Source organism: Myzus persicae, unplaced genomic scaffold (genome assembly GCF_001856785.1).
Source record: "Myzus persicae strain clone G006 unplaced genomic scaffold, MPER_G0061.0, whole genome shotgun sequence".
NCBI lineage: Eukaryota > Metazoa > Arthropoda > Insecta > Hemiptera > Aphididae > Myzus > Myzus persicae.
In genome coordinates this window covers 295,013-319,706 of record NW_019101047.1, presented here as the reverse complement: position 1 = coordinate 319,706, position 24,694 = coordinate 295,013, and the positions used below count along the sequence as shown (strand labels likewise).

The 24,694-nt window shown below is 30.2% G+C and overlaps 4 protein-coding genes across 8 annotated transcripts in view; 1 reads left to right on the top strand and 3 right to left on the bottom strand.

The window, feature by feature from the left end:
- Positions 1 to 393: 393 nt before the first annotated feature.
- LOC111027505 (PMS1 protein homolog 1-like) lies at positions 394 to 7,685 on the bottom strand. Its single transcript, XM_022305898.1, has 15 exons — positions 7,399 to 7,685; positions 7,187 to 7,307; positions 6,952 to 7,116; positions 6,449 to 6,723; positions 6,249 to 6,377; positions 6,015 to 6,161; positions 5,296 to 5,838; positions 5,159 to 5,237; positions 4,812 to 5,048; positions 4,374 to 4,481; positions 4,025 to 4,292; positions 3,691 to 3,870; positions 993 to 1,123; positions 773 to 930; positions 394 to 700 (listed from the first exon to the last, which is right to left on the bottom strand). Exons 1-15 carry the CDS (start codon positions 7,534 to 7,536, stop codon positions 527 to 529), a joined length of 2,853 nt encoding a protein of 950 aa, XP_022161590.1. The 5' UTR covers positions 7,537 to 7,685; the 3' UTR covers positions 394 to 526.
- A 166-nt stretch (positions 7,686 to 7,851) lies between these two features.
- On the top strand, positions 7,852 to 9,801 carry LOC111027506. Its single transcript, XM_022305899.1, has 2 exons — positions 7,852 to 8,068; positions 8,255 to 9,801. Exons 1-2 carry the CDS (start codon positions 8,003 to 8,005, stop codon positions 8,864 to 8,866), a joined length of 678 nt encoding a protein of 225 aa, XP_022161591.1. The 5' UTR covers positions 7,852 to 8,002; the 3' UTR covers positions 8,867 to 9,801.
- A 1,617-nt stretch (positions 9,802 to 11,418) lies between these two features.
- LOC111027515 (Hermansky-Pudlak syndrome 1 protein homolog) lies at positions 11,419 to 16,289 on the bottom strand. Of its 3 annotated transcripts, none has more exons than XM_022305910.1 (13): positions 16,165 to 16,289; positions 15,830 to 15,980; positions 15,338 to 15,490; positions 15,143 to 15,255; positions 14,830 to 15,075; positions 14,608 to 14,756; positions 13,583 to 13,707; positions 13,252 to 13,493; positions 12,940 to 13,179; positions 12,553 to 12,697; positions 12,345 to 12,458; positions 11,713 to 11,789; positions 11,469 to 11,646 (listed from the first exon to the last, which is right to left on the bottom strand). In XM_022305910.1, the coding sequence occupies exons 2-13, from the start codon at positions 15,947 to 15,949 to the stop codon at positions 11,469 to 11,471; spliced, it is 1,902 nt and encodes a 633-aa protein (XP_022161602.1). In that variant the 5' UTR covers positions 15,950 to 15,980; positions 16,165 to 16,289. The 3 variants fall into 3 exon arrangements, with proteins under 3 accessions (XP_022161604.1, XP_022161602.1, XP_022161603.1); XM_022305911.1 differs by having other exon boundaries at positions 16,195 to 16,269; XM_022305912.1 differs by lacking the exon at positions 16,165 to 16,289 and having other exon boundaries at positions 11,419 to 11,646; positions 15,830 to 15,949.
- Positions 16,290 to 20,659: 4,370 nt separating this feature from the next.
- The window catches only part of LOC111027502 (protein Shroom), a 174,373-nt gene continuing 170,338 nt past the window's right edge, over positions 20,660 to 24,694 (bottom strand). For all 3 annotated transcript variants that reach the window (XM_022305894.1, XM_022305895.1, XM_022305896.1), the window contains 3 exons: positions 23,177 to 23,366; positions 22,738 to 23,004; positions 20,660 to 21,869 (listed from right to left, as the gene is read on the bottom strand). In XM_022305894.1, coding sequence (XP_022161586.1) covers positions 21,615 to 21,869; positions 22,738 to 23,004; positions 23,177 to 23,366 — 712 coding nt within the window. In that variant the 3' untranslated portion in view covers positions 20,660 to 21,614. The remainder of the gene's footprint in view (positions 21,870 to 22,737; positions 23,005 to 23,176; positions 23,367 to 24,694) is intronic.

The following is a 24,694-nucleotide window of genomic DNA, read 5'->3' as shown; positions in this document are numbered from 1 at the left end:
TTTTTTTTTCGATATTTTTATTTATTTATTATTATTTTAAATTTTTTTTCCCAATTTTCATTTTTCGATATTTAGTTTTTATTTTTTTCAATTTTTTTTTAAAATTTGTTTTCAATATTTCTTTTTTTCACCAACAACATCATTTCTCAATACTCATAATCTCTTGGTTGACAGTTACTTTATTTTTTTAGTATTTGGAAAAAACATAATTGACCCCTAAAACACAGTTGTTGTACCAACAAATGTACACCGACGTAAATCTAAAAACATGATGTATGCTGAACCGTGGAAATGTAGAATTTCTCAGATAATAATAAATAATTTAAATTCTCATTGCACATTTTTTCATGTTTATTTATTTATTTTTAAAACACTATACAATATACTTAATAATTATTCAATTAAAACATTTATTTAATATTTTCAACAAAAAAAATTGTTGGTGTTAGTATTAGAACTTAAAAGCAATAGATTTACTACACACTTTATACTCAGACTACGCCAAGAATTATGATAACAAATATTTTTATGTTCTTGATTTCTCATTAATATTGTGTATCGGTGAAAAAACGTTTTTGTAATGAACGCAAGTATTATGCGAGAATAGCTTCTCATTTTTGAACCAATACTCCAATAGGTTATTTATTTCTTCTTTTGTTTTAGGGAGTCCGGTTGTTTTGCAATGCCTCACTGTTTCACTCTAATTTAACAAATTAATCAAAATAAGTTCATTTTTTCAATGGTATTATTTAAAAAATAAACAACAAAATACCCGGAGATAGTTGACCACTTTCAATGGACGGCAACAATGTAGATTATTTTCTTTTTCCAATTGCATTAATTCTAAAAGTTGTTTGAGTTCCTCAGCACCATATGATGATATATGAAGGGCTACATCTGTGATATTTATATCAGGATTTTCAGAATCGTCTGTAAGAATTTTAATTACATTTTTGATAGGTATTACATTTTGACAATAAACCATAACATACCATTAAAAACAATAACAACATTAAAACCATTCTTAACTATTCTTTTATCGGTTATAGTATATTTATCAGGTGATGGTTCATACGAAGTATCCAGATCCATCAGAAAGCGATAATTTTTTTCACCCAAATACCTACAAACATAAAGTTTTTAATAACAATCATAAGTTTCACTTTTTGGAATCAATCCATAAAACATTATCATATATCATAAAATTGAATACAAATATATAATTTAATACAAATATACAATTTTACACAAAAAACACTCCAGTCACCGATGAACTCAATTAGAACCATCTAAGACTATCCATAACTAACCTAACCACCCTACGGGAACACAAAAGAGCCAAAAATTTTTAATTGCTGATATAAGAATTTATACTTGGCTGTGTGACTGACAAGGAGAATAGCACCACAATTACAACTTGCTAAACCTTACGGTCCAGATATAATGATTCAAAAAATAGAATACAGAAACCATGTTTTACGTAATTATATAAATCGAATGCGTGATATTGCAAGCAAAAGTAAAAAAATATAACAGTGGAAAAGTTGTGCCTGGAAACCAAAGGAATATTTTGCGAAACAATTTAGAAAAGCTCCGTAGTGCAGTTACTAAGGCAATAGAATATAGAAAAGAAAACGATGGAACACAAAATGAAAAAGTTAATTTATTAAAATGTGATATTATGATTGGACTATATCATGTTTTTGGCAATCAAGTAAACTGTGCTACATATTTTTGTAAAAATAAGAATGAAAAAAAAAATAAAAACTATGTTCCAGACATGGAACAATCTGGACTTTGGACTGATATTTTATCGGCAGGAAATTTATCAGCTCATCATTCCTCGAGCTTGATTTATAGTGTAAACAATAAGGCAAGAGAATGCATTTTTCTCGTAAAGGTTCATACCTAGTGCGATGTTCAGCTGCATTGTTGACTTAGAATGCAGGTCCAAAATCTATTAGTATTTTACACAAAACAATTTGCAATGTAAGTCCAGGTGATTTTACTAAACGTTTTATAAATAGAAAACAGAGGTTAAAAGTATGTAAAGCGAAAAGAAAACTTACGTTTGAACCAAGTGGTAGGCGGGTTACTAAAGTTAACATAACTGCAGATAAAAACTATGGCAATTGTGAAGAAAATATTTGTGAAGAATTGGATATGAATGAAGATGATTACGAAAAACATAAATTGGAATTAATGACAAATACAATTATAAAAAATAGCGATGAAATTAAATTCATTGAAAAACTACACTTCAATCGGAATGTGAATTATGGCATAAAGAACAACAAATTCTTTTAACCGTATCACACTTTGAAACCATTAGTTTGACCGTCGACTTCTAGAGCTAATACAATAAAATCCATGTTATATTCTACATTTTGTGGTAATGAGCATATGAAATATGGTATTGAGTGCAAACCCTTTGCGAAGACAGAGTTTGAATAATTATCAGGACTTAAAATTCAAGATTCTAGTCTTTTCATTCATGAACAACTGCCATCCTTGATGGACCAATAGATACTAACGGTATAGTTGAAATAAAATGTCCCTCTTCAATCAAACATTTAACTTCAAAAGAAGCAATAGAAACTGGGAAATTAAAGTTTGCAACTCTAGACAATCCATGCAATTTACAATTAAAACCAAATGACAAGTATTATTTTCAAGTTCTGGGACAATTACAAATAACTCATTGTTTTGTTATTTTATAATATGGTCACCCAAAGGTAATTTATAATGTTTAAATTATACAATTTAATTTTGGTAATAATTAATGTAATTTGTTTATGTTTACAGGTATAATATTAAATATACCAAACAATTTTAAGAGATGATAATTTTTTTGAAACCAAAATGAAATTATTATTAGAAAAATGTTTTTGAAGTAATGTTACCAGAGTTAATAGACTCAAGGACTGATTGAAACCGACGTCTACGTGACTAACCAGATTACATTTGTGTAATTGCATATAATAATTCATAAATAAAATATATAAATATTTTGAATTGGTGTTTATACTTAGATTAGATTATTTTTTTTCCAATATTCCTATAAATTATAATATTATGTATATTTATGTGGGTGTAATGACATTAAGTATATTATTTAAATTATATATATATATTATGTAATAGGTTATATAACCTAGGTTATATTAGCTTTTTATTTATACATAAGTATTTCGATATTCCTGTTTGAATGTGTTATTTAAATGTAAAAAACCAACAAAAAATACAGTAAACAGTGAATGCTACTAGTTGTGTTCTGAACAATTGTAAGTTAAGGAATGATTGGGTAATTATATAAAAATGTAAAGTATAAGTAATTATTTTACGGGTATACTATTATAAAAAATAGCAAAATGGTAAAATAATCTACTATTTACAACAATAATTATGACCAGCATAATTTGTTCATTGTTTACGATGTTTAGTGGCGATGATGGATGGTTTCTAGGAAATATTGTCTGAAAACAATTACAGATTAGACTCACACACACTTATTTTTGTTTACATTGCACACACCTACAAGTCACTTTAATGTCATCATGTTATATTGTCTATATTAATTTCCTTAACACACGACTGACTGCAGTCCCCTTAATATATTTTTTTTATTCATAATAATTAATCTTCTTGCGTTGTAAATTTTAAAAAAAAACGCAGAAAAGTTATAATTACTTTTTGTTCGTTGTAATTGAATGGTCCAACATTTTAAGTGGTACCTCACTATCAGCCAATTTCTGGAAAAAAATTACAGCTTCTTGAAGACGACAAATATTTAGAGCTTGTATTTCATTACGCACACAACAAAGCCAATTGGTGTCCTCGATTTGACCAATAAGCATAAATTCTGGTGAACTATTTGAAAAATAAATGTTTATGTTATTATTTAAGCTTGATAATCTTATAGCAGGCAGTATATATTTTTGATTCATTCAAACAGTTTATTTTAAGTTTAATATTTAATTTTCATCAAATCGATTATTTAAACGAATTTAAATTTGGCACTTACATCATTTTTGGCTTCTTCAAAATATTTCTTTTGATTTCAGATAATTCTATGTTAATTTGGGTAGAATGCCTTTGAAGATTCTTAGAGATAGATTGAAATATTTTTTTCGGTAATGGTACATCATTTGTTTTACTGGGTATTATCACTTTTTTCTGTTCATTTGACAATTTTTTATACCTTAATTTTTCATCTTCACTCAAACTGCCCCATAATCTGGCAAGTTCTTTGCTAACTTTTGTGAATTCTATCCCTGGATTTTCTTGAATAACTATATTGAATAAAATAAAATAAATTTAATTTATAGTTTTGTATTCAAATATTTAATTTAGGCTACTGTAAATGTTACTACTTTTAATTCGCATTTCCCTGGCAAACAGTGTAAATCCAGACATCTCTTTGTTTCCCATTTGACTGCTGACACTACGAATGGTGTCACTAAGATCTTCATCAGGAATATCTAAAATGTAATAACACTAATAACAGTCAACAATAGTCAAATGTGCATATTTTTTTAATTAAATGAAATGAAATGTATTTATTTAAGAATTAAATTCATGAACTTTCTATGGTTTTTCAAGTGTTCAAACTTTTAATACTTCTGTTCCATGCGCAAATTGATTACAATAATTTAAAAAGTATAATAACTAGTCAAGGCATAATATGTAATATTACATTATAAATTAAAAACCTATTCCCAATTTTTTAAATAATAAACATTGATAAGTTAATTTATATTCAAAGCTCTAACCTACTCATTCAAAACTCATATTTGATATAAATAAAATACCTCTTGTTGGTCTCTTTGATCTAGGTTGAGGCACCCATGACTGTGGACGATTTACTAAATGGTTAAGACCAGGAACTTGCTCATCAGGAACAGAAACTGTACGGAAAAGTTGTTCAAGTTTTAATTGCTTCATACTATTATTTGATGAATTTATTGAAATATTTTCTGAGGGTTCATCATTTGTATGTACTGGATTATAATTGTTCATAATAATATTTTCATCATATTTTTGAATGACTGAAAAACATTTGTATTTTATTAAGTAAGTAACAAATATTATAAACACAGTTACTCCATGTAAATGAATGTATTAAATACAAATAAATAAAAATATTAATGTTTAATACCAGTTTCTGTATTCATTTTTGGCATGCTGTTTTTGTCTAAAGTTTCAAGCAAGAAATCAGATTTTAACACCACTCCACTCTAAAAAAAACTGTTATCAATATACTTCTAAGACAATAAAATAGATAAATATAAATACCTCCAATGGTTTTCCATTCAGAACTACATCACCCTTACTCCATTGAGAAATTGAAATGTCTTCGGCATTAAAATTTCTAACATTTGCGTCATCCGATTGAATAGTTTGAAGAGGAGAAGTGTTTCCAATATTAGATAACTTTTTGCGATATTCTGAAATATCATCAGTACTTTCCAGATTGTTATTTTCTAAACATAACATTTTGTTACTTTTATCTATCTTTGATATGAATGGCTCTTCAAAATCAATATCTTCTAAGCTTAAGTCCTTAACAATTTGTGTATGCTCGTCATTGTTTAATACAGAGTTAAATGAATCATTGCTAATAATTTTAGTCGACTCTGCATTTGGGGCAAAAGAATCATTAATCTGTGACATTAAGACTGGAGATTTTTTTACTTGGACTTCTTCTGAATCATAAGGTATTTTTCTTTTATTATTTGTATGTGCAAGGACTTTATTAATATTAGACTGGTCGTTCTCTATGTTCTCATTATAATAATACTTAGTAATGCAGTTCTTAAGATTGAGTAATATCATATCCTGAAAATAAGTTTTAAATTAATTTGAATTAGTAATAAATTTATAAACATGTATAAACATTAGTAATGTCATTACGACAACAACAAGGACACTAACACAGTTACAAGTTCTGTGTATGTTGGTGAAATTAATGTCATTACAGTTGATATTTGATATTATTTTCAAAAATACTAAACCTGGTTGTGAAATAATATTCGGGATTTATCTGGTTCCAAATTTATGTCAATAGTTTCAGGTGGAATGGTTATAGATATAAGACATGGCAAGTACTTGCCTGGAGGTAAATAATGTCCAAAATAGTTATTGAATTCCCCAACAATAAGCTAAATCATTTATTTAAAACAAACAAATTATTTAGTCACCAATTAAAATAATTAAAAATCAACTTACTCATTGATATTTGTTCTTACTTTTTCAATTTTATTATCCCTGACCGGTCTTTTGTTAACATATAAATAAATTGCATCAGCAACATTTGTAGTAAAAAAACAATTTTGCACGTTTATATTTTGTACAGGTACAACTGTATCAATATGTACCTAATGAAATTAAATGAGAATGAATTAAAGTAATATCAAGTTATTTGACTCCAATTACACCAAAAACTAACCTCTTCACTTGTAAACGTCAAGTGCTTTACATACTTAGTCATAGATGATGACCATATTTGACCAAATGTCACCACCAAATCTATGGCTGAGGTCATTTGCCACAACACAGATTTATTATGAACCAAAGAAACACGAATATTTTGTTGAATAGCTGCTAATGATTTAACAATACTTTCTACCCTTCGTAAATCATTAACACAGTGTTTCTTTGAACTATAAATCTGTTTTCGAACTGGTAACTTTTTGAAAAGGTTTACTATTTTGATGACTGTACCTATAAAAAAAATATACCACTAAAATTAACCTAATTCAAATTAGATACTATATACTAATATACCTACTGCATCTGTGGAAAATACTAACATAATATACTAAGTAAATATTGTCCTAGTGACCGAAACTCGTCAATATTTTTAAAAAAAATGTGTTTACTTATCAATATTAAGTATAGGTATTTGCATATCAGAATCTCTTGCATATAATGAAAACATAATTTACTAACCCTTTTGGTGATGACAAATTGAACTATTCTTCACGCGGCCATTGCTGTCCATGGTAAATGATTTGGCATATTCGTCAAAATCTGATTTTGTAATAACAGTCACATCAGCTACAGCACAAATGGAACTAAGAGCTTCGCCCCGAAAACCGTAGAACGTCAATTTATCTGTTAAGTATAAAAACTTAAAAATGTATTCTATTAGGTAGTACCTATAAATAAAAAAAAAATGGCATACCTAAATCGGATATTTCGGATATTTTGGAAGTGTAATTACGCAAACACATGACATGCACGTCACTGTGTGGAATGCCAACCCCGTTGTCGCGTATTTCAATCTTGTCCAGCCCATAATTGTCCTATACATTGAACCATAAGTTGATGGCAACACACAATTTTTGTTTTTTTTTAAATGATTACATCAATATGTTAATTTTAGATCTATAGTACCAGACGTATATCGATGATTGTAGCATTGGCGTCAATAGAGTTTTCCATTAATTCCTTCACCACCGACGACGCCGACGTAATGACCTGAGTACTACTAATCAGTTTAATAGTTTCCGAAGGCAATTGTTTCATCGACATGACTTTTCCTTTCGCACCTGTCTAGTCTCGGTTTTGTTATTTCATTTGAAAAGATGAAAAGTGAGGACGGAGTTAAGTGTGTACTAGTAGTTAGAGACCCAGAGGTAATCAAGACTGAAGACAACAAAAATAAACTAATAAAGTGATTTGAATTTACGAAAAAGCGCAATACCTTAACAGTAAAGTTATCGTGATTTATGTTCATTCTGATAACGAGTCATAACAACGGTCTAACCATGGACAACATACCAAGTATAAACCAAAAATGTGATCTAAGGTATACTCAGATATATAGATAGTTATAAAGTTAATATTATATCCATTATTGTTCTATGCCATTATAGGACTTAGGAGTGTATTTGTGTAACAGGTTGTAGACTATGGTGTGCTGGTATGATCGCAGTGTACTTGGTGTGGACGGTGTACAATTAATATTTAATAGTGTAGTATAGTGTAGAATCAATAAATGGCTAGGAGACAGAATGTTAAAAAGAAAATTGAATACGACCGACGTCTAAAGGAATTGAAACAAGTACGTACCTATATTTCGGTTTGTAATATACGGGAAACCTATCTGGTCTCGTATCTCTCATTTCACAATCAGCAAATAAATAACGTTTTAAGGCGATAATTATTACTGTTTGGTTTGAAAGTGTGTCTTATTTTCTGCTATCTTTCAATTTATATTAACTGTTTTTTTTCTGTCTTCATTTTCTAGAAGTTGAAACCGTACCGAAACAGCCAGACTGTTAACCTACTCCGGGTTATCACCGGGTCATCCGGTGTATACTTAAACAAGTACTTTGAGACCCTAGAAAGTGTCTTGACAGGAGGCTACAGTCATCGTGATGTAATAGGTAGAATCCAAACAGTAGTAAATAAGATTCTTGAGAATGGAGAGTATTCACGTAAAAAGCCACATCTCGACTGTAATGTAGACATTCTTGACAAAAATTTAACACAAAACGTCTTGAAACCAAGTGTGTTTACTAACGACAGACATCCTAAAATCGATTCAAAAGCCAGTGTGTTTAACAATGTGAGACACAGTGACACCAACTCAAAAGCCAGTATGTTTGACAATGTGAGACACAGTGACATCAACTTGAAAGGTAATGTGTTTGGCAATGTGAAACACAGTGACATCAACTCAAAAGCCAGTATGTTTGACAATGTGAGACACAGTGACATCAACTTAAAAGGTAATATGTTTGGCGATGTGAAACAAGGTAACATTGACCAAAATTTAAACTTCATCAACAGAATTAATCACTTACACATCAACAGTTGTAATGAAACATGCTATAGGATAAAGAAAGACATTATTTAATATATACTTAGAAATATTTGTATACACGGCTAAAGTATGCTGGTAATGTATAGTTTATTATTTATAATTGACTTGAAATTGTTTCTTAAAACCCAAATATTTATTACTAAATTAATCAATGTTCTACTACTGCTATAACAGTCGAACAGGGACAAATGGACGCGGCCATTTAGGCCCAAGTACATTTGGATGCAAGAACAAAATATAGTTATTCAATTCTTTTACTTTTACATACACCTATTACAATAACAATAAAACAATAAAAATTATAGTTTTATCGCGATATTAGGGATTATCCGACGTTACCAGAAATGCCGTAGATAACCTTTATTATCCAATATTTGGAGTATGTATAAGTATAATAGAGTTTTGAATGGTATATATAGAACCAACAATCTCTCTGAAGCTACCAATATAAGACTAAACATGGAGATGGGTGTTAATCATCCAAGTTTGTGGTCTTCTATAACTTGTCTTAAAAAAGTACAAGCAGGTAGACTTTAATAAAGTCAATTAGAAGCAAGAAATAGTCCCCCTCAAAAATTAAAAAATATATTGATTTTGATGAAAAGACTTTAAAAGTAGTTACAAATTTTGAACAATGTGGATTTTTGAGAGGCATAGCCCAAAATATTTCTGTACAATAACTATTACATTTTTAATTATTATAATATTCTGTAGCTATGTGTCTTATTTATGCATGTGTGTAATGTAACTGTTAAATTGTTAATTATTATATTTTTTAGCTATGTTTTTAATTTATGTAAATATTTGAATAAAATGTATGCTTATAATCTAGAATAATTATAATTTTGTATTCACGCCTAAACGGCTGTGTCTTGACTTTGCTTCCATTTGATGTAGATCTTATAACAGTAGTTATTACTTTTTATGTACATATGATAATAATATTATAATACTCCTTTGCAGTAGAACTATTTTATTTTATCTTTTACACTAGCAAAGTGACACTGATTCAATCTAGAATTATTTATAGCATGATAAGAAATAATACATTGTTTTCTAATTTTAAGTATTTAAAAAATAAATTAAGAAACTCAATTACTATAAAAATAACCTAGGAGCATTTATGTTAATGTCTATGGAAAATTAATTTTAATTGAACAAAATACTGGGTACTAATGTAATTATTTTAATAATTGTTATTTGCTAAAACATTTTATGTAAAAACTCTCTTATGAAGTTAAGAATAAGTTTTATTTTATATTGAATAAAAGTGCATAAAAACATGCTATATTTGGATTATGTTATTTGTTTGAAACATTAAATACTGTTAAATTATCAGATTGTTCAAAGCTAGAATCAAATGAAATTAATTACTCTTAGATAAGGAGTTCTAAAAAATAGGTGGCAAGAACATGTTCTAATAAAAATAATATAAAAATGCTTATGTGATGATCATTCTCTGTATAAATAGATTGGTCTAAAACATTTGGTAAACAAAAATTTAAACTATGTCAATATTAGTAATAATTAGTAGAGGTCATATTAAAAAATGACCTGAAAATATGGCTTTGCCCGATAAGAATTTTGGAGCTACTTTTTATTTCTTGAATATTAATCTAATTAATTGTTTTTGTTATTCATATAGTTTTATTTACATTTTTGGGGAAGGGTTACCAAAATCATATGTTTTTCTGCCTTCCTATGTTTTAGAAGGAAGTCAATTGCACGCACTCTTTCTATTTCGGTTTGTTTAAACACTTACGGAAACACTATAAGTGTAAAAACCCAAATAACATAGTTTTCAAATTTTCTTTCTGCCACCAAAGCCTTGTATATCTAAAGCCAATTTTTTAATTTAAACTATCTAAAAAGGGAAAGTCCAAGTATTATTTACAAGGTAACTTTTATCATACTTTTAAACAATTAACTTTAACACTGAATAACATTAAATATGAACACGCAATTTCCATGCAGCAGTTTATACATACATTTATAATTAAACTATATACAGTGGCAAAATGGTTTTTATTTTAATCGCAAGGACTCAGCTTTATAACTTTTCATAACCACAGGTGTTCAAAGACCCGTAATAGGTAAATTAATATCATTAACACTTAAGTATAGCATCATCTATGTTTTACATACTTCCCGTTCCGTATTGTAATAATTATATCAAGCATATACCTACATGCTATTAATTCAATTAAAAACAATGACAGCAAGTGTAAAATTAATATTATATATTTGATTAAAAATATGACATACATTGAGGACCCGTATAAAAAACATTCACCAAGACTACATAGGTAGTAATATTTTTTTTTTGATAATATACACTTATTATTAATTCATATATTGGCACATAAAAATGATTTTAATTTAAGTATAAAGTTCACCATTATTAAGTAGCAACAATACAATATATTGTTATTGAGTAAATCTATAAACTATAATAAAACATTTAAATTAAATCATAACATAAAATAATACAAATAATAACCAAAAAATAAACAAATAATAGATATTTAAAAAAAAAATGGTTTAAGTGACTTCATACTATGAGATCAATAAAAACAAAATGTTAATTATATATAAAAAAAAAATGGAATGAAACATTTAAATCGACGATAGCAGTTTAAAACAAATCTAGAAGATTGCTAGGTCTCCCAGTTACTTCCCATACAGTTGCTGATAATCTCCGGGAATGTTCCAACACACAGGAAGCAGTTGCCAGTCCCAAATGCACACAGAATAGTTCGAAACATCGTACTTTTCCTTTTGACATTCTTGGGAAACATTGTTCCAAAAGCTTCCTAAAAACATTAATTCGCATGGTAAAACTTTTAACGTAAAAAACCGTTTTACCAATTTCAACTTACTCATAGTAATCACCATTTAATATGCCTGGGAATAACTCTGAAGCTGTAGGTTGAACTCTTGGCTTTAAAGATGTACCCTAAAATCAAAATTTATAGTGAAGTAGGGACTGGATTTTGCTGCCATTAAATGCATTATTTTATGATCTTAATATTATATGACTTGAATTGTTGCACTTCACTATTGTTATTAGAAGTTTAGAAGACTTAACATTTTGAATTCAGCAAACTATATTTATTCAGTGTCTTATAAGCTAGTGATGGTAATATTTTATTAGAATTAAGATGTATATTTTAAAATTATTCACTAAAAAGAAAATTTGAATTAACCAGGTTAGTTCAAGGGGTGTCATTTGAGCGTTGAAAGGGTGTCCATATTATATATCCCATGAATTTCTTTAATATACTCAATATACATTATTATATAGAAATTATAGTAAATAGTTATAAAATGTTGTAATTTAACAATCTTAAAATATGAATGGCTTTAGTATTGCTTTAAATGTTAAATATTGGTTTTGCATCACACAAAAAAATCAGAAATTATGGCCTAGGGTAAGTTAATTTTTCATTGAGAAAATGCAACAGCCTGAGAAACGTTGTATACAAAAATAAAAAAGTACCAATACACTTACCGATTGATCCTCAAACCACAAGAAATAGGAATATGTAAAAGTGTTATCTTTCCAAAGTACAATAAAATGACCATCTCTCAAATGCTGTCTACTAAAATCGATCATGGACCATACCTAAGTAAAACAAAATAACATTTTCTTTTCCAATAACTGAACTTACTTATCATAATGCACATATCTAGTTAATTTATGAAATAACTTATTTCACCTTTTTTTTGGTAAGTTCAAGTGTTTCTTGTGACGCAAACTCCAAACCTGGAGCGATCATCCGATGAGACATTCGATCTACATAAATAAAATGTACTAGACCTGGGAATTCTTCTAAATATTTATTTATATTCAATGTTGATCTTGTAAAAGAAATAGAATTAAAGAAAATATATTTTATCTCATTTAAAAGAAAAATACCTATACAAAATAATATGTATTCAGAATAAAATTAAAAGATAATTAAATAATATAAATGGTAAGAATATAATACAGTGTGCATTATTTTCTAGACAAAATATTTTTCTTTTCTATCATTCTTATTATTTATTCTAATTATTATTCACTTAAATGGATTGGTAATTTATTTCTTAATTTAAAAGGATATGATCTCATTGTAAAATTGTTCATCGCTTTCACTTCAAAAAATGATGTATAATCACGTAACATTACAGCAACCATTGCAGAAGCTTCGCTCACTGCCTCTTTTGTATAATTGTCAATCAATGATTCGTTGAGCATGCAATGATGATGAAGATCTTTTAAACTACATATAATATTCATGTTGCTAGATTCTATGGCAATTAATGATGAACTGTCATTATTTTTAAAGTAATCTAGGTACTTTCTAAAAAATTAAATTAAAATGTATGTTATAAAATGGTTATTTACAAAAAAAAAATTATGATAATGTCAATACTTCTTCAGTGGCTCCCATCTGGTAGCAAGAGTAGTAATTATGGCAAGTACACTTCGAGTTGGTGCAAATGGAGCATTTTTCTTTTTAAACAAATCAATAATTTTTTTCATGGAACTATCAACTGTATCATAAGCAATTTTAAGTGCTTCGCGGTCCACAGTTCCTCGAATTTGGATTTCTTGGATTGTGCAAAATGATGTTAATGAATCGATTACACTACTATTAAAAACATCATTTCCTATCTAAAATAAAAAGATGATAGTAATATTATTCATTAATAAAAAAAGAATTATTTTTAATTGAATCTATATTTGTGTGAATTCAGTATTACCTCATGAATGATAAATAATGGAACACCATCAGTAATATATGACAAATGTACAGCATTTAATTTTAACCCATGTTGACCCAAAAGAATCAGTAAGCTGTTAATTTTGTTTCGTGGCATTGGTACATCTGAATAAAAAATACATTAAGTACATCTTACTTATGATTTGTAACTATGTAATTTATTGACTTCTTAGATCATATACTATGTAGCCCATAGTATTAGCAACAAGTCTATGAGTTAGACAAATAAACGGTGCATGCGTAAAGAGAAATCTCATATATTTAGTTATTATTAAAATTAATAAAATAAGATAAGCCTGAAATCATAGACCCATTAATTTGGACTAATACTAATATTATGTTCTAAGTTTTTAATATTTCAGATTTTCTGATGGTATTATATAATTTTTTAAAAAATTATTATTTATAACATAATATAGTACATGGTTAATTAAGTCTAATCTAGTACAGAAACGAATGCTATATTATTAAATTAGAGTTAAGTTAATAAATGTTTCATTGGATGTACATAAAATGTATTCATAAGCTGAATTTGTAACACAAATAAATTAAGATGGAATAAAAAAAAATTATTTTGACCTATCTGAGCTATGAATGAATTAAGCTATTACTGTTCAATAATGAACTTGTCTGCTATAAAAGCCAAAATATATAAAACCAAAATGCATTTAACAATTATTGTAGTCAGTTAGTGCATCTAGTATTGATTATTATTTATTACATCATACCATGACCACAGAATTAATTTAATTAAATTATTTTTTTGATAAATAATAATTTAATTATAAAGTTTTTATATTAATCTGTGCTGACTACATCATTTTTCAATGATGCATACACTATCAACATAACTAGAAAAACCATAAGGGACTCGTCGCTCATATGAACTATGAAACTATTACACAAACAAGATAATATCCTATGGCTCCATCCATAGTATATAATACATATTTTAATCTAAGAATGCCCAAATATTTTCTATGGGACTTGAGTGACATTTCTTACCATTCTCCAACTGTAGTGAATTGTCTTTTTCTACAATAATTACATCAAGATCTGATTTATCCTTGGGTTCTGGATCAGCTGTTTGTATAGCCTCAGCTAAGAGTGCTAAGAATAATGTGTCACCCGCAGTCAGATCAGTTGCATTACGACTAAAACCAATAAATAAAAAAATAATAATAACATCCTAAGACTACTTATTAAAAGTGAACATACAGTAATTACCTAGAATACAATGTTAAAAATTTCTGTCGAACCATTATGAGTATATGAACCCTAGAAAAGGCAGATTTTGCTTTCATTTTCTCGGCTGCTGTTTTAGCGGCTGTTAAAGCAGCTGTAGAAAGTTCTGCACTGACAGTTAGTTGTTCAACAGCTTCAATTAATACACACTGCTCTTCATTTGAACGTTTCAACCAAACATCTAAAAGCTTAGAAACCAGAAGACGGCGACGGCGACTATATTTCAATCTAAGACACAATAGACATAATACACTAGGGTGTACACATAAATACATTTCTACCTTTTTAAACTTACAATGAAACATCAGAACCACAAATTCTCTTTATAAACAAAATTGATACACTAAGAACCTTTTGCTGCCAAGAAATTTCCTTGTCACCAATATAAATGAACAAATGGCCCAAGTACTGGTCGTAAACAAAACAATATTTAATTGCATTATTTACGTTGGATGTGTATGCATATTCATCCTATAGTTGATTTAGTTACCTCGTCAAATACAATATTTGTTCCATTTTGACATTGCATTGAACTGTAACGATTTGAAAAATGACAATTCATAATTCTCTGAGACGTAACCATCGGTGAAAATATCTGAAGTATTAAGTCTGGATCAATTTTATCAGGCTCTTCTTTTTCATTCTTAAAAACATAAGATAATATTGAAATAGTAAGTATATTTTTAAAAATGCCTATTGTTAAGAAATAAATACAAAACTGAGATGAATTTTGTTAAGTAGGTAATCAGTGGTTGAACACAAAATTGGTTTATTATTGGACCGGGGTAAAAATGCATTTATAGTAAACTATTAAATGATTTATACCAAATAATTGTTACACCAAACTTGCTATTTAATTGTGTAGATATTTTTGTAGTTGTAATATTTTACACCAGAAATATTTAACATCAACAAAAGTACAACTAATGTTTACTGGATGTGAAACAAAGATCAATAATGAATAAAAACAAAAATAATGTACCTCTGTTGGCTTAATGAGGTCCTGCGAAATTCCGATTTTCCTAATATGTGAGCAAAATTTCGTGTCGCATTTCATGAATACGATGTCGTTTAAATTGTCAAACACCATAAGACACCGCATCGTTAATGATTGATGATCGGAACGACGCCGGCTAAAAAATATAACGATCGACAGACAATAATAAACAATAACAATCGCTAAAAAGTTTCCACGAGAGACTTCAAATACAGTCGACTGATGACTGTTACGTAAGTAGTGAGACAGTAAGTACGTAACTTCGAAACAATCGAAACATAATGATATTACACTACAAGATTAGTCAGCGATAAAGATACCTGTTATCGGATTATGTTGAGCATACCCACCAGCGCTGCAGCCTGCCATTCGAACCAACTCGATGTCAATAAATGAATGCGCGCGCAGGTGTCCGGTCGCCGTGGCGCCAGTCGGTGAGATACTGAGATGCAAGTCAGGCGATCTCGTCTTATCAGCGACGGTAGTGGTAAAATATGTCTTTATAGTCTGTATAAGCGTAAATGCGTAATATGATAATAGCAAAGGAACCCGCAGATTGCAGAAATATAAACCGTGGGGGAACGGGGCAAAGCAAAAATCTCTGATAATGTAGCACATATTCTATTACATTTTAGTTAGATTAGTTCATGTAATTTTTCTTTTATTTTACTTTAATGTAATGCCTGTGAGTAGTTATTCACATTCGATCTTTAACATTTAGCCAGCTGAGAGTTCTAAACTTACATTCCGAGAAGTTTTGAACGCCCGAGCATCATATAATTGAAATAATGCTTAACTTCTCTTGAAAGTTGAAGCCCATAATCAAGACAAAAAATGCACTCCTCGGACATAAAAAAATAAATAAAGAAGAAAAAGCCATCTAATACCGATGAAGGTTATTTATCTAAGGATTATTTATTCTGGTGGATTAGGATTATAGGAAGTACTATTTTCAAAGTAAGCTGGGATGAGCGTGCTTAGGCCTTTAGGAAGGGTGAATTTTTAACTTTTGAATAACACATTACGACTTACGTAGGTACATTAAAAAAATATAGGTAGGTATGTTGAATCCCTGAAATCCATAAAATTATTATTAGATGATTATTCTCTCACATGTGATAACTTTCATCATTATGTAAATTATAGTACAAGTCTTCACTGAATTTAAATTCATTTAATTAACCGAAGATTTATTTTCAGTAGTTTAAATAATGTAATGCAAATGTACCATTTCGCATCTAATATTGGTCATAGATGTTTATTACCTAATTTTAATATCACACATTTTATTATTATATCGTGTTTCACAATTATTTATTATTTATTATATTATATATATCTACTTAATTATTTATATATTTTACCATTAACTGTTTAGCTACCTATAGGTACTAAATGTTTGTTAAAAGTTAATTAGAAAAAAAAAATAATCAGAAGTTTCTCTAGCTATATTATAACTATATTATAGTTTACCTCGTAAGTAACAGCTCGTGAGGAAAATTTTTAAAATCATAATAAATAATATAATCATTTAAAGTTCACTATTAATTTAATATGATTATAATTAGTCGGGGCCTTGGACTTAATTCATAAAGGTATTTTTTTTTTTTATACACTCCTTAGAAATAATTAAGTTGAAATTTGAACATGCAACTTATTTTTAGTAAGTAATACAGCAGGTAGTATATTTTGATAATTGCTTACTATTTCTATGATTGTGATTTGTGGTAAGCATTATTAAGTACTGTTCGTATTTTTCGAATTTTCCAGAGATGGGTCGATACCAGCATTATTTTCCGATATAAAAACGATAATCAATGATTTAAAAATTAAAAGTATGTTTGGGGTTAGGTGATATTAAATTTAAAAAAACATATACCATAATTCATATAACCGATAGCGGTATGCCAATATATTATACCTACTGGCTATACTTATAACCTGTACAATGTATCACTGTCTGGTTACTCACCGTCAGTTAATGTTCATTTTTTCGTCAAATATTGGTTTCTTTCGGCTATCAGAAATTTGCTGAATTCAATAATTTATAATTTTTTTAAGCAAATTATTTTGATACATTACAGTCGCCACCTATGTCTGCTGTATAAGTATAGGTAGGTACCTACTAAGTACAAACTAGCAAACTACTTACTGTTTATAAGCACTATAGTCACTAAGCCTTAGTATTACTTCACTATTTTATATAGTATTACAGTTAGATACACATATAAGTATAGAACTATACTACATGTACAATATTCTCATTTATACTTAAGTTTTAGTCAATTCATCTATATTGTAAACATATATATGTTTAGATACACCCGGGCACGTAGATTTTTGGGGTGCACGGGTGTCTTGGTCCATCCTATATTGTGCGATGTCCAGCCTTAAACCGGTCCACCTAAAGTATTCAGTGGGTTCCATCGCAATACGACGGCTTTTAATTTATACCACCTTAAATATGATCTTACCATTGTCCGTGAAAAAAATTAAATACACTTGTGCTCTAGTAGTCTTGTGTCTTGCATAGCGATATAAATTGTTCACCTAGTACCTACGTAGTGGATTGTAAAACAATTAATGTTCAATGTTATTTTTATAATTATTTAAAGCATTTGTATTTGAGATTTTTATTCATACATTTAATTATTTATGTATTATATTATGATATTTTTTAATCACGCTTATTGGTAAAATGATAAAATATGGTATTATTAGGTTATATATTTGTAGTAATGATGTGTTGATAACTCCATATATTTGTATATAGTATATAAAATGTCGGAAAGGATGGGATCAGATAATTGGAACAAAATAATTCTGCAGAACCCAACGACGATGAAAATATTGTTATTTTTTTAGGTATTCAAAAATGAAGTTATGGGTGGTGTGGAGGAGGAGAGAAGCCATTGTGTGCAAAATGTACACTATATATACATACTGAGTGACCTCGATATAATTTCAGCCCCCCTCCATCCCCGACATACATACACTGTTTCGTCCTTTTCATATAAGTACAGCTCTGGTTGCAAACATACAGGATCCCGTGACGGCCATCGTGTTCGATAATGTGACTGGAAAGCCGATACTCAAACGAAACATAATATGAAATAGGTAGTAGATAATATGTGTCAGAGTCACTGTCCGAGCTTTGTGGACGCATTGAAATCTAAATATTTAATGAACAATGAACATATTATTACTTATAACAATATTTTAATAATTATTATCTAATAATATTCTATAATAATATATGGGATATACGACTCCTGGCCACGAGGTATACACCCTACACGCCAGCAAGAATTTTTCTCGTTTCCGCCATTTTTTTCCACACAAAACGCATTGTACACTGTACAGCGGTTATTTAGCCCTATTGTTAGTGCTTTCAAGAATTAATTTTGAACTCGGTGCTATCTAGCAACTCCAATTTAAAGTATAAGACCCAAGACTTTACTTTATATTTAATGAAATATTCAAAATGGCCACTCTATGTATAATAAAATATTATGAACTATGTAAAATTCAACCACGGAAACCAAAATACGTGTTCGAATAACATAGTTTTACTTTATGTTATAATATAACCTCCCTCGTTATGTTATATGCAAAATAAACTTAAGAAATGAATTTATAATTGTCTTAAATACATGCATTTAGGATTTGAAAGATATCTATAAGTAGTTCTGATGTGTAAAATATTAAAACATTGTAAGGATATTTTTTAAAAGAATTAACATAAAATAAAATTTATAAATTTAAATATCATACAGAATATTATTATATACATAGTCATATTATGCCTATATGATATAGATATCAAAATATAGCCATAATATATTTTAAAAAAAATGCATTGAACGTCAAAAATATAGAAACACTCGTAATATGCAAAGTAAAAAATTTTATTTTGAAAGGTTGTTAAAACGTTAAGTATTGAATCAAGTATGGATCTCACCTATTTTTAATATATAATTAGTGCAACTACAGTCGATACGAAAAACCATCAAATTCACAGTCTCCATTGTTATACCCTATGTAAACATTAGTGTTGAATCCGAAGGAGGCTCATTGCGACCATTGAAAGTCGTGGGTGGAGTGAGCGACTATAATAATATAAGCTATATATTATGTTGCCTAAGCAGAACTCCTTAAAACACTATACGGCGACGCGTAATTATTGATGAGAAGTAGTACGCACGAGTGTTGTCTCCGGCATCATTTTAAAATACACAGTTTCAAAAAGGTCATAACTTGTTTAATAATAATACTATCAATAAATGCTTATGTGGGGCCCTAAACAATAATCTTACCTTTAAATTTTATAATTGGTCGATTCAATCTAATATCAAAACTAACGAGCTGTTGAAACTGGTTAACGAAAATTTGCTACGTCGCAAGTGTGTAAGACGGAGACAGCACGTGCCGGTACGAAGTCCTCTCGAGGTACTTGAATTTTTTAGTTATTTAATTACAAAGGACGCGTCGTCACGAGATTGAGGCAAAGAATTACTTACACGAATGCAGCGAATAACACTAGAATAAAGAAAAAAACAAAACAAAAAAAATCATTTATATTATAGCACCAAGAAGGTTCACTATATCATTATATTCGTTTCATTAAAATCTGTACAACACACACACACGGTTTTCTAATGTTTTATAATACAACACAATTTTATGTTAGATTTAACAATACATTTCGCTAAAAATATTTACAGTAAATGCATAACAAGGATAAATTAAGACTTTTAAAATTAATAATAAGATAATATTAAGCTACGATGTATATCATTATAAATCATCTCTGCACAGCGGTATAAGGGGCGCACTCGCACACAGATAATAATATAGTATTATGCATATTATGTTGTTATGATTATTATTATTTCAGTTTTATTTGTTTACATAATTATTTGTTACATAGTCACCCACGACTTTTGCGATCACAACGGGTTACGTTATCTCGACCGAAGGGGCGCACATCACAACATCACGAATGGTGGGGTGGGTGAGGTCAGCAGTTTGATTCTTTTGATAACAATAATAATAATATTGTCGTTCGCATTTCATAAATAACTATAATGTATTTTAACCACACACGTAGGAGCTCGCGAACATAATATTTTTACGTCGTACTATATAGTGTTACAATCTAATAATATTATGTTTTGACGGGGAGTCGCAAATGAGGGATGGGGAGCGGCGACAGGTCTCGTCGACTAGAGAAGACCGTTTCAGATGGTTTTAGCGAAAACAAAAATAACATACTACGATTAAATTATTCTCGTCTCAACCTATACCGTTTCGAGTCTATATTTACAAGAAAAAATAATAAAACACACACACGCAAACGTTGTTCGAAAGCAAATAAGTATAAAACACACACACTCACACGTTAAAGAGCCGATGCGACTTCGAAGAACTTGCGAGTGGTCTGTGGGGGGGGGGAGAAGTGATAAGACGCGAGATTGCAGAGATCTGTCGGGCTAACCCCGTTTAAATCGTTTCTGCGTTTCAGTCGATTTTTTTTTATCCTACCAAGTTTTCCTCGAACCACACGCTCAAACTCAAAATATTGTCTTACAATAATAATATATTATTTTTGATGATTTGCGACATAAACCTAATATTGTAATTTATTTTAGTTTATTTTTTTTTACCGCACCTATCACAAATACACATACATATTTATATATATTTTTTTTTACTATACTACTACGTGACATGAAGTGTTTTCAACGCGTTAACGTTTAAAATTAAAATTTTAGTCTTCGAGGGTTTCCTTGAGCGCGCGCAACTGCTCCTCGCCCAGCTGTATTTTGTCGGCGATCTCGCGGGCGTCGATCAGCAGCTTGGCTTTCATCGCGATGAAATGGTCGTAGTCCGAGTACTCGTCGGCAGTAAGATATCGGCACAGTATGGTCGAAACGAAGTCTCCGCGCCTGTCGATGTTTTCCTTCAGCTCTTTGGCTTCTTCCAGTTGACAGGTCAGCTTGCACTTTTTCTCCTCCAGCGCCTTCTGCGGAACGACAAACGGGGAAAAACGTCGTTAATATTAGGTGCCATCATCGTTGATAATTATATCATAATAAATCAATAAAAGCATATTGTTAGGTGAGCGATACGGATAAAATGTAACCGACAAGACTATTCTGGACTGCAAAAACAAACGAGCCCTACTATTAACCACGTAGAGTAGATCGCGGGGAGCAAACAATCGGAAAAAGTGATTCCATTTCAGCACATTTTGACATTTTAACCTTTGATGGTCGACGATGGAAAGGTAAAGCTCAGATAAACTCACAGTGCTGATTTAATTACCATTTTTTTCAGTAACCGATATTTTTCGACCACTGTATTTATACATATACCGAACACCCACGGTCCACGTTGATACGCGCACATAAGGTGAATGTGGGTTAGGGGGATATTCTATGTCGCCCAATCGTATTTAGAAAAAAAAACCGAGAAACAACGATGGGTTTACTTTTTTGTTCAATATTGATTTTGTTTACACATTATTTAGGATATACTGCATAATATATCATTACAATAATATAAAGTTAATGTCTGTAGGTCGTACAATGATTAATTCAAGGGTACCTACTACCTACGTTAAAATTTAATGGGGCAATCGCGTGCCACTATACCGTGTTGGGAGACCCCATTAAACTCGATATCGATTCGTTTATTGAACTTTCGTGCAACTTAACACTCTTATAGTCACGGGAAAAAATATACATGAAAAAAAATATACAAAAAGCATACATGCACTATTAAAAAAAAAATACCGTCCAGAGAGAATTTCGGTTACACTTATTACGGCAGTCCAAACCTGCTCAACGCACGCACGGTCCGTCCCTAATGATAATCATATTATTATTTACCTTTTCCGAATGGTCTGCGTCCAAGTCCAGCAGTGCGTTTTCCGCTCTGGCCAAACGTCCACTCAGGCTCAACAGCAAACTGGTAATGTGGCCCACTTCCTGTACATGAGTTTTGAACTTGTTGGCTTCCTGAGGCTTGGCCACAGACTTGACCCGATCGGCCACCGACACGCCCAGAGTCTCGTTCAGCGTCGCCTCTTCGGCTAGCGCGATTTGTTCATCTCGGAGTACCTTCAGCTTTCTGTCCAGCCGAGACACTAGGTCCGCCTGAAAAATTATTTTACTCGTTAGCTATGAAGTGTAGACATACTAAAAAATAATAATTTTGACGAAAATCTGTATGTAGCGTTGCGTTGAAAATCCATCAATACAATACACAAGTCTTGAACAACCCATTATCATATATAGTAAAACCATCAAATATTTTGTAGGTACTCGCCTTTTTCTTTTGCAAGTTTCCTATCCCGTTGCATTCGGCCGGCGATTGGATCTGCCGGCTATAGTGCTGCAGGTTTAGGAGTTTCGCCTTCGGTTCGGACGTGGTGTAGTAGGATGAGTTGGCCGATAGTCCGGCGGAGGACGTGGCGGTAGTAGTCGAGGAGGTGCTAGTTGTGGAGGTGGCTGGGCCGCTGCGAACAAATCGTACAAAGTCAAAATACATCCATCTGAGATTTTTTCTATATTTCTGGTTTACACAAACCAAAAATAACTAAGTAGGCAGGTGGTATCATAATAATCACAATAACCATAATAATAATATGATAGAAACCATTTTCCAAAACGACATTTAAAATAATTCCAAGTTTTACTATAGGTATAGGCCAGGACGAACAAAGCAGATAGAGGACATACGTATACAATGTGCTGACCCACAGGTCGCAGGGATATGTGGGTTAAAAAAACGGAATGTGGGATGTACATATTTTAATAGGGGAGTTCGACCGTCCCGTATACATTTAGTCTTCAGCTGCTATGGCGTTCGTGTCGACCGCGTTTACAGATACAATGTTCACGGCAATTCGTCAACTTGAACTGTATACATTAATACATAATAATACGTATATTATAATATAACTATGTACTGTCGCCGATATAAACATAAAATAAACCGTCTGCGGTGCGGGTATAATGAAGCCGATAAAAATAATGTATGATAATTATTCAAACGGGACATTATATAATGATCACCCCGTATAATACGAATACGGAACGAGAACTGCCAATAATGAGGTTCGACTGATATGGTTTAATGTATTTTTGGGAAAATTAAAAACGCGAGTGATAAAATTCAGACACTGAATATTTAGTCTTTTTATGGGTTTATATTATGTAGGCACACATTAAAAATCCGAACCACACTCTTTAACCTATAAAAGTACAGTAAAAACCACGAATCCAAGCCACGAATTATATTTAAATTAGTTCTTTGAAAAAAAAATATATATTTACTTAGATAGGTTCGATTTCATTTTAACGCGACGACATCGTCCTGCAATGTGAGTAAATTGACTGAATGTGACCGCCGCCGTTGATCGGTGATTACGGTTTACATATTTTTTTATTTTATTAGGTATTTTATAAAAAAAAATAAAACACGACGGGATGAGAATAACGCGGCGATATTCTCAACATGCTTGCACCACACGTACTAATAAGACACAAATGCGTGTATAAATATGGTATATGCTTAAAGAAAGTACCACTCGTTTGGAATGATTCAGAATAATAGTGATAAAAAAAATAAACAATACCTAGGCGAGGAGTGTGTTTGAGGGCCATATAGATAAGGCTTGTACACATAATATAATACGATAAATATGATGGTAAAATATGTCATACAAAACGGATAGAATACAGATCAACGTGAAATAAATAACTAATGTAGGTACAAAAATCCAAATCCAACGAAATCGAAATTATAATTGAATTGTATAAATAAAAAGGTATTTATATTTTA

Excerpts from the sequence above, each read along its gene's own strand:
- LOC111027505 (XM_022305898.1), bottom strand. The coding sequence starts at position 7,536 with ATGTCGATGAAACAATTGCCTTCGGAAACTATTAAACTGATTAGTAGT. Across the intron at positions 4,482-4,811 it reads ATCAAAGAGACCAACAAGAG|ATATTCCTGATGAAGATCTT; the intron begins GTATTTTATTTA and ends ATTACATTTTAG. Across the intron at positions 4,293-4,373 it reads CAGGGAAATGCGAATTAAAA|TTATTCAAGAAAATCCAGGG; the intron begins GTAGTAACATTT and ends TATTCAATATAG.
- LOC111027506 (XM_022305899.1), top strand. The coding sequence starts at position 8,003 with ATGGCTAGGAGACAGAATGTTAAAAAGAAAATTGAATACGACCGACGT. Across the intron at positions 8,069-8,254 it reads GTCTAAAGGAATTGAAACAA|AAGTTGAAACCGTACCGAAA; the intron begins GTACGTACCTAT and ends TTCATTTTCTAG.
- LOC111027515 (XM_022305910.1), bottom strand. The coding sequence starts at position 15,949 with ATGCGGTGTCTTATGGTGTTTGACAATTTAAACGACATCGTATTCATG. Across the intron at positions 13,708-14,607 it reads TTCACTACAGTTGGAGAATG|ATGTACCAATGCCACGAAAC; the intron begins GTAAGAAATGTC and ends TTTTTTATTCAG. Across the intron at positions 12,698-12,939 it reads AACAATTTTACAATGAGATC|AAGATCAACATTGAATATAA; the intron begins ATATCCTTTTAA and ends TATTTCTTTTAC.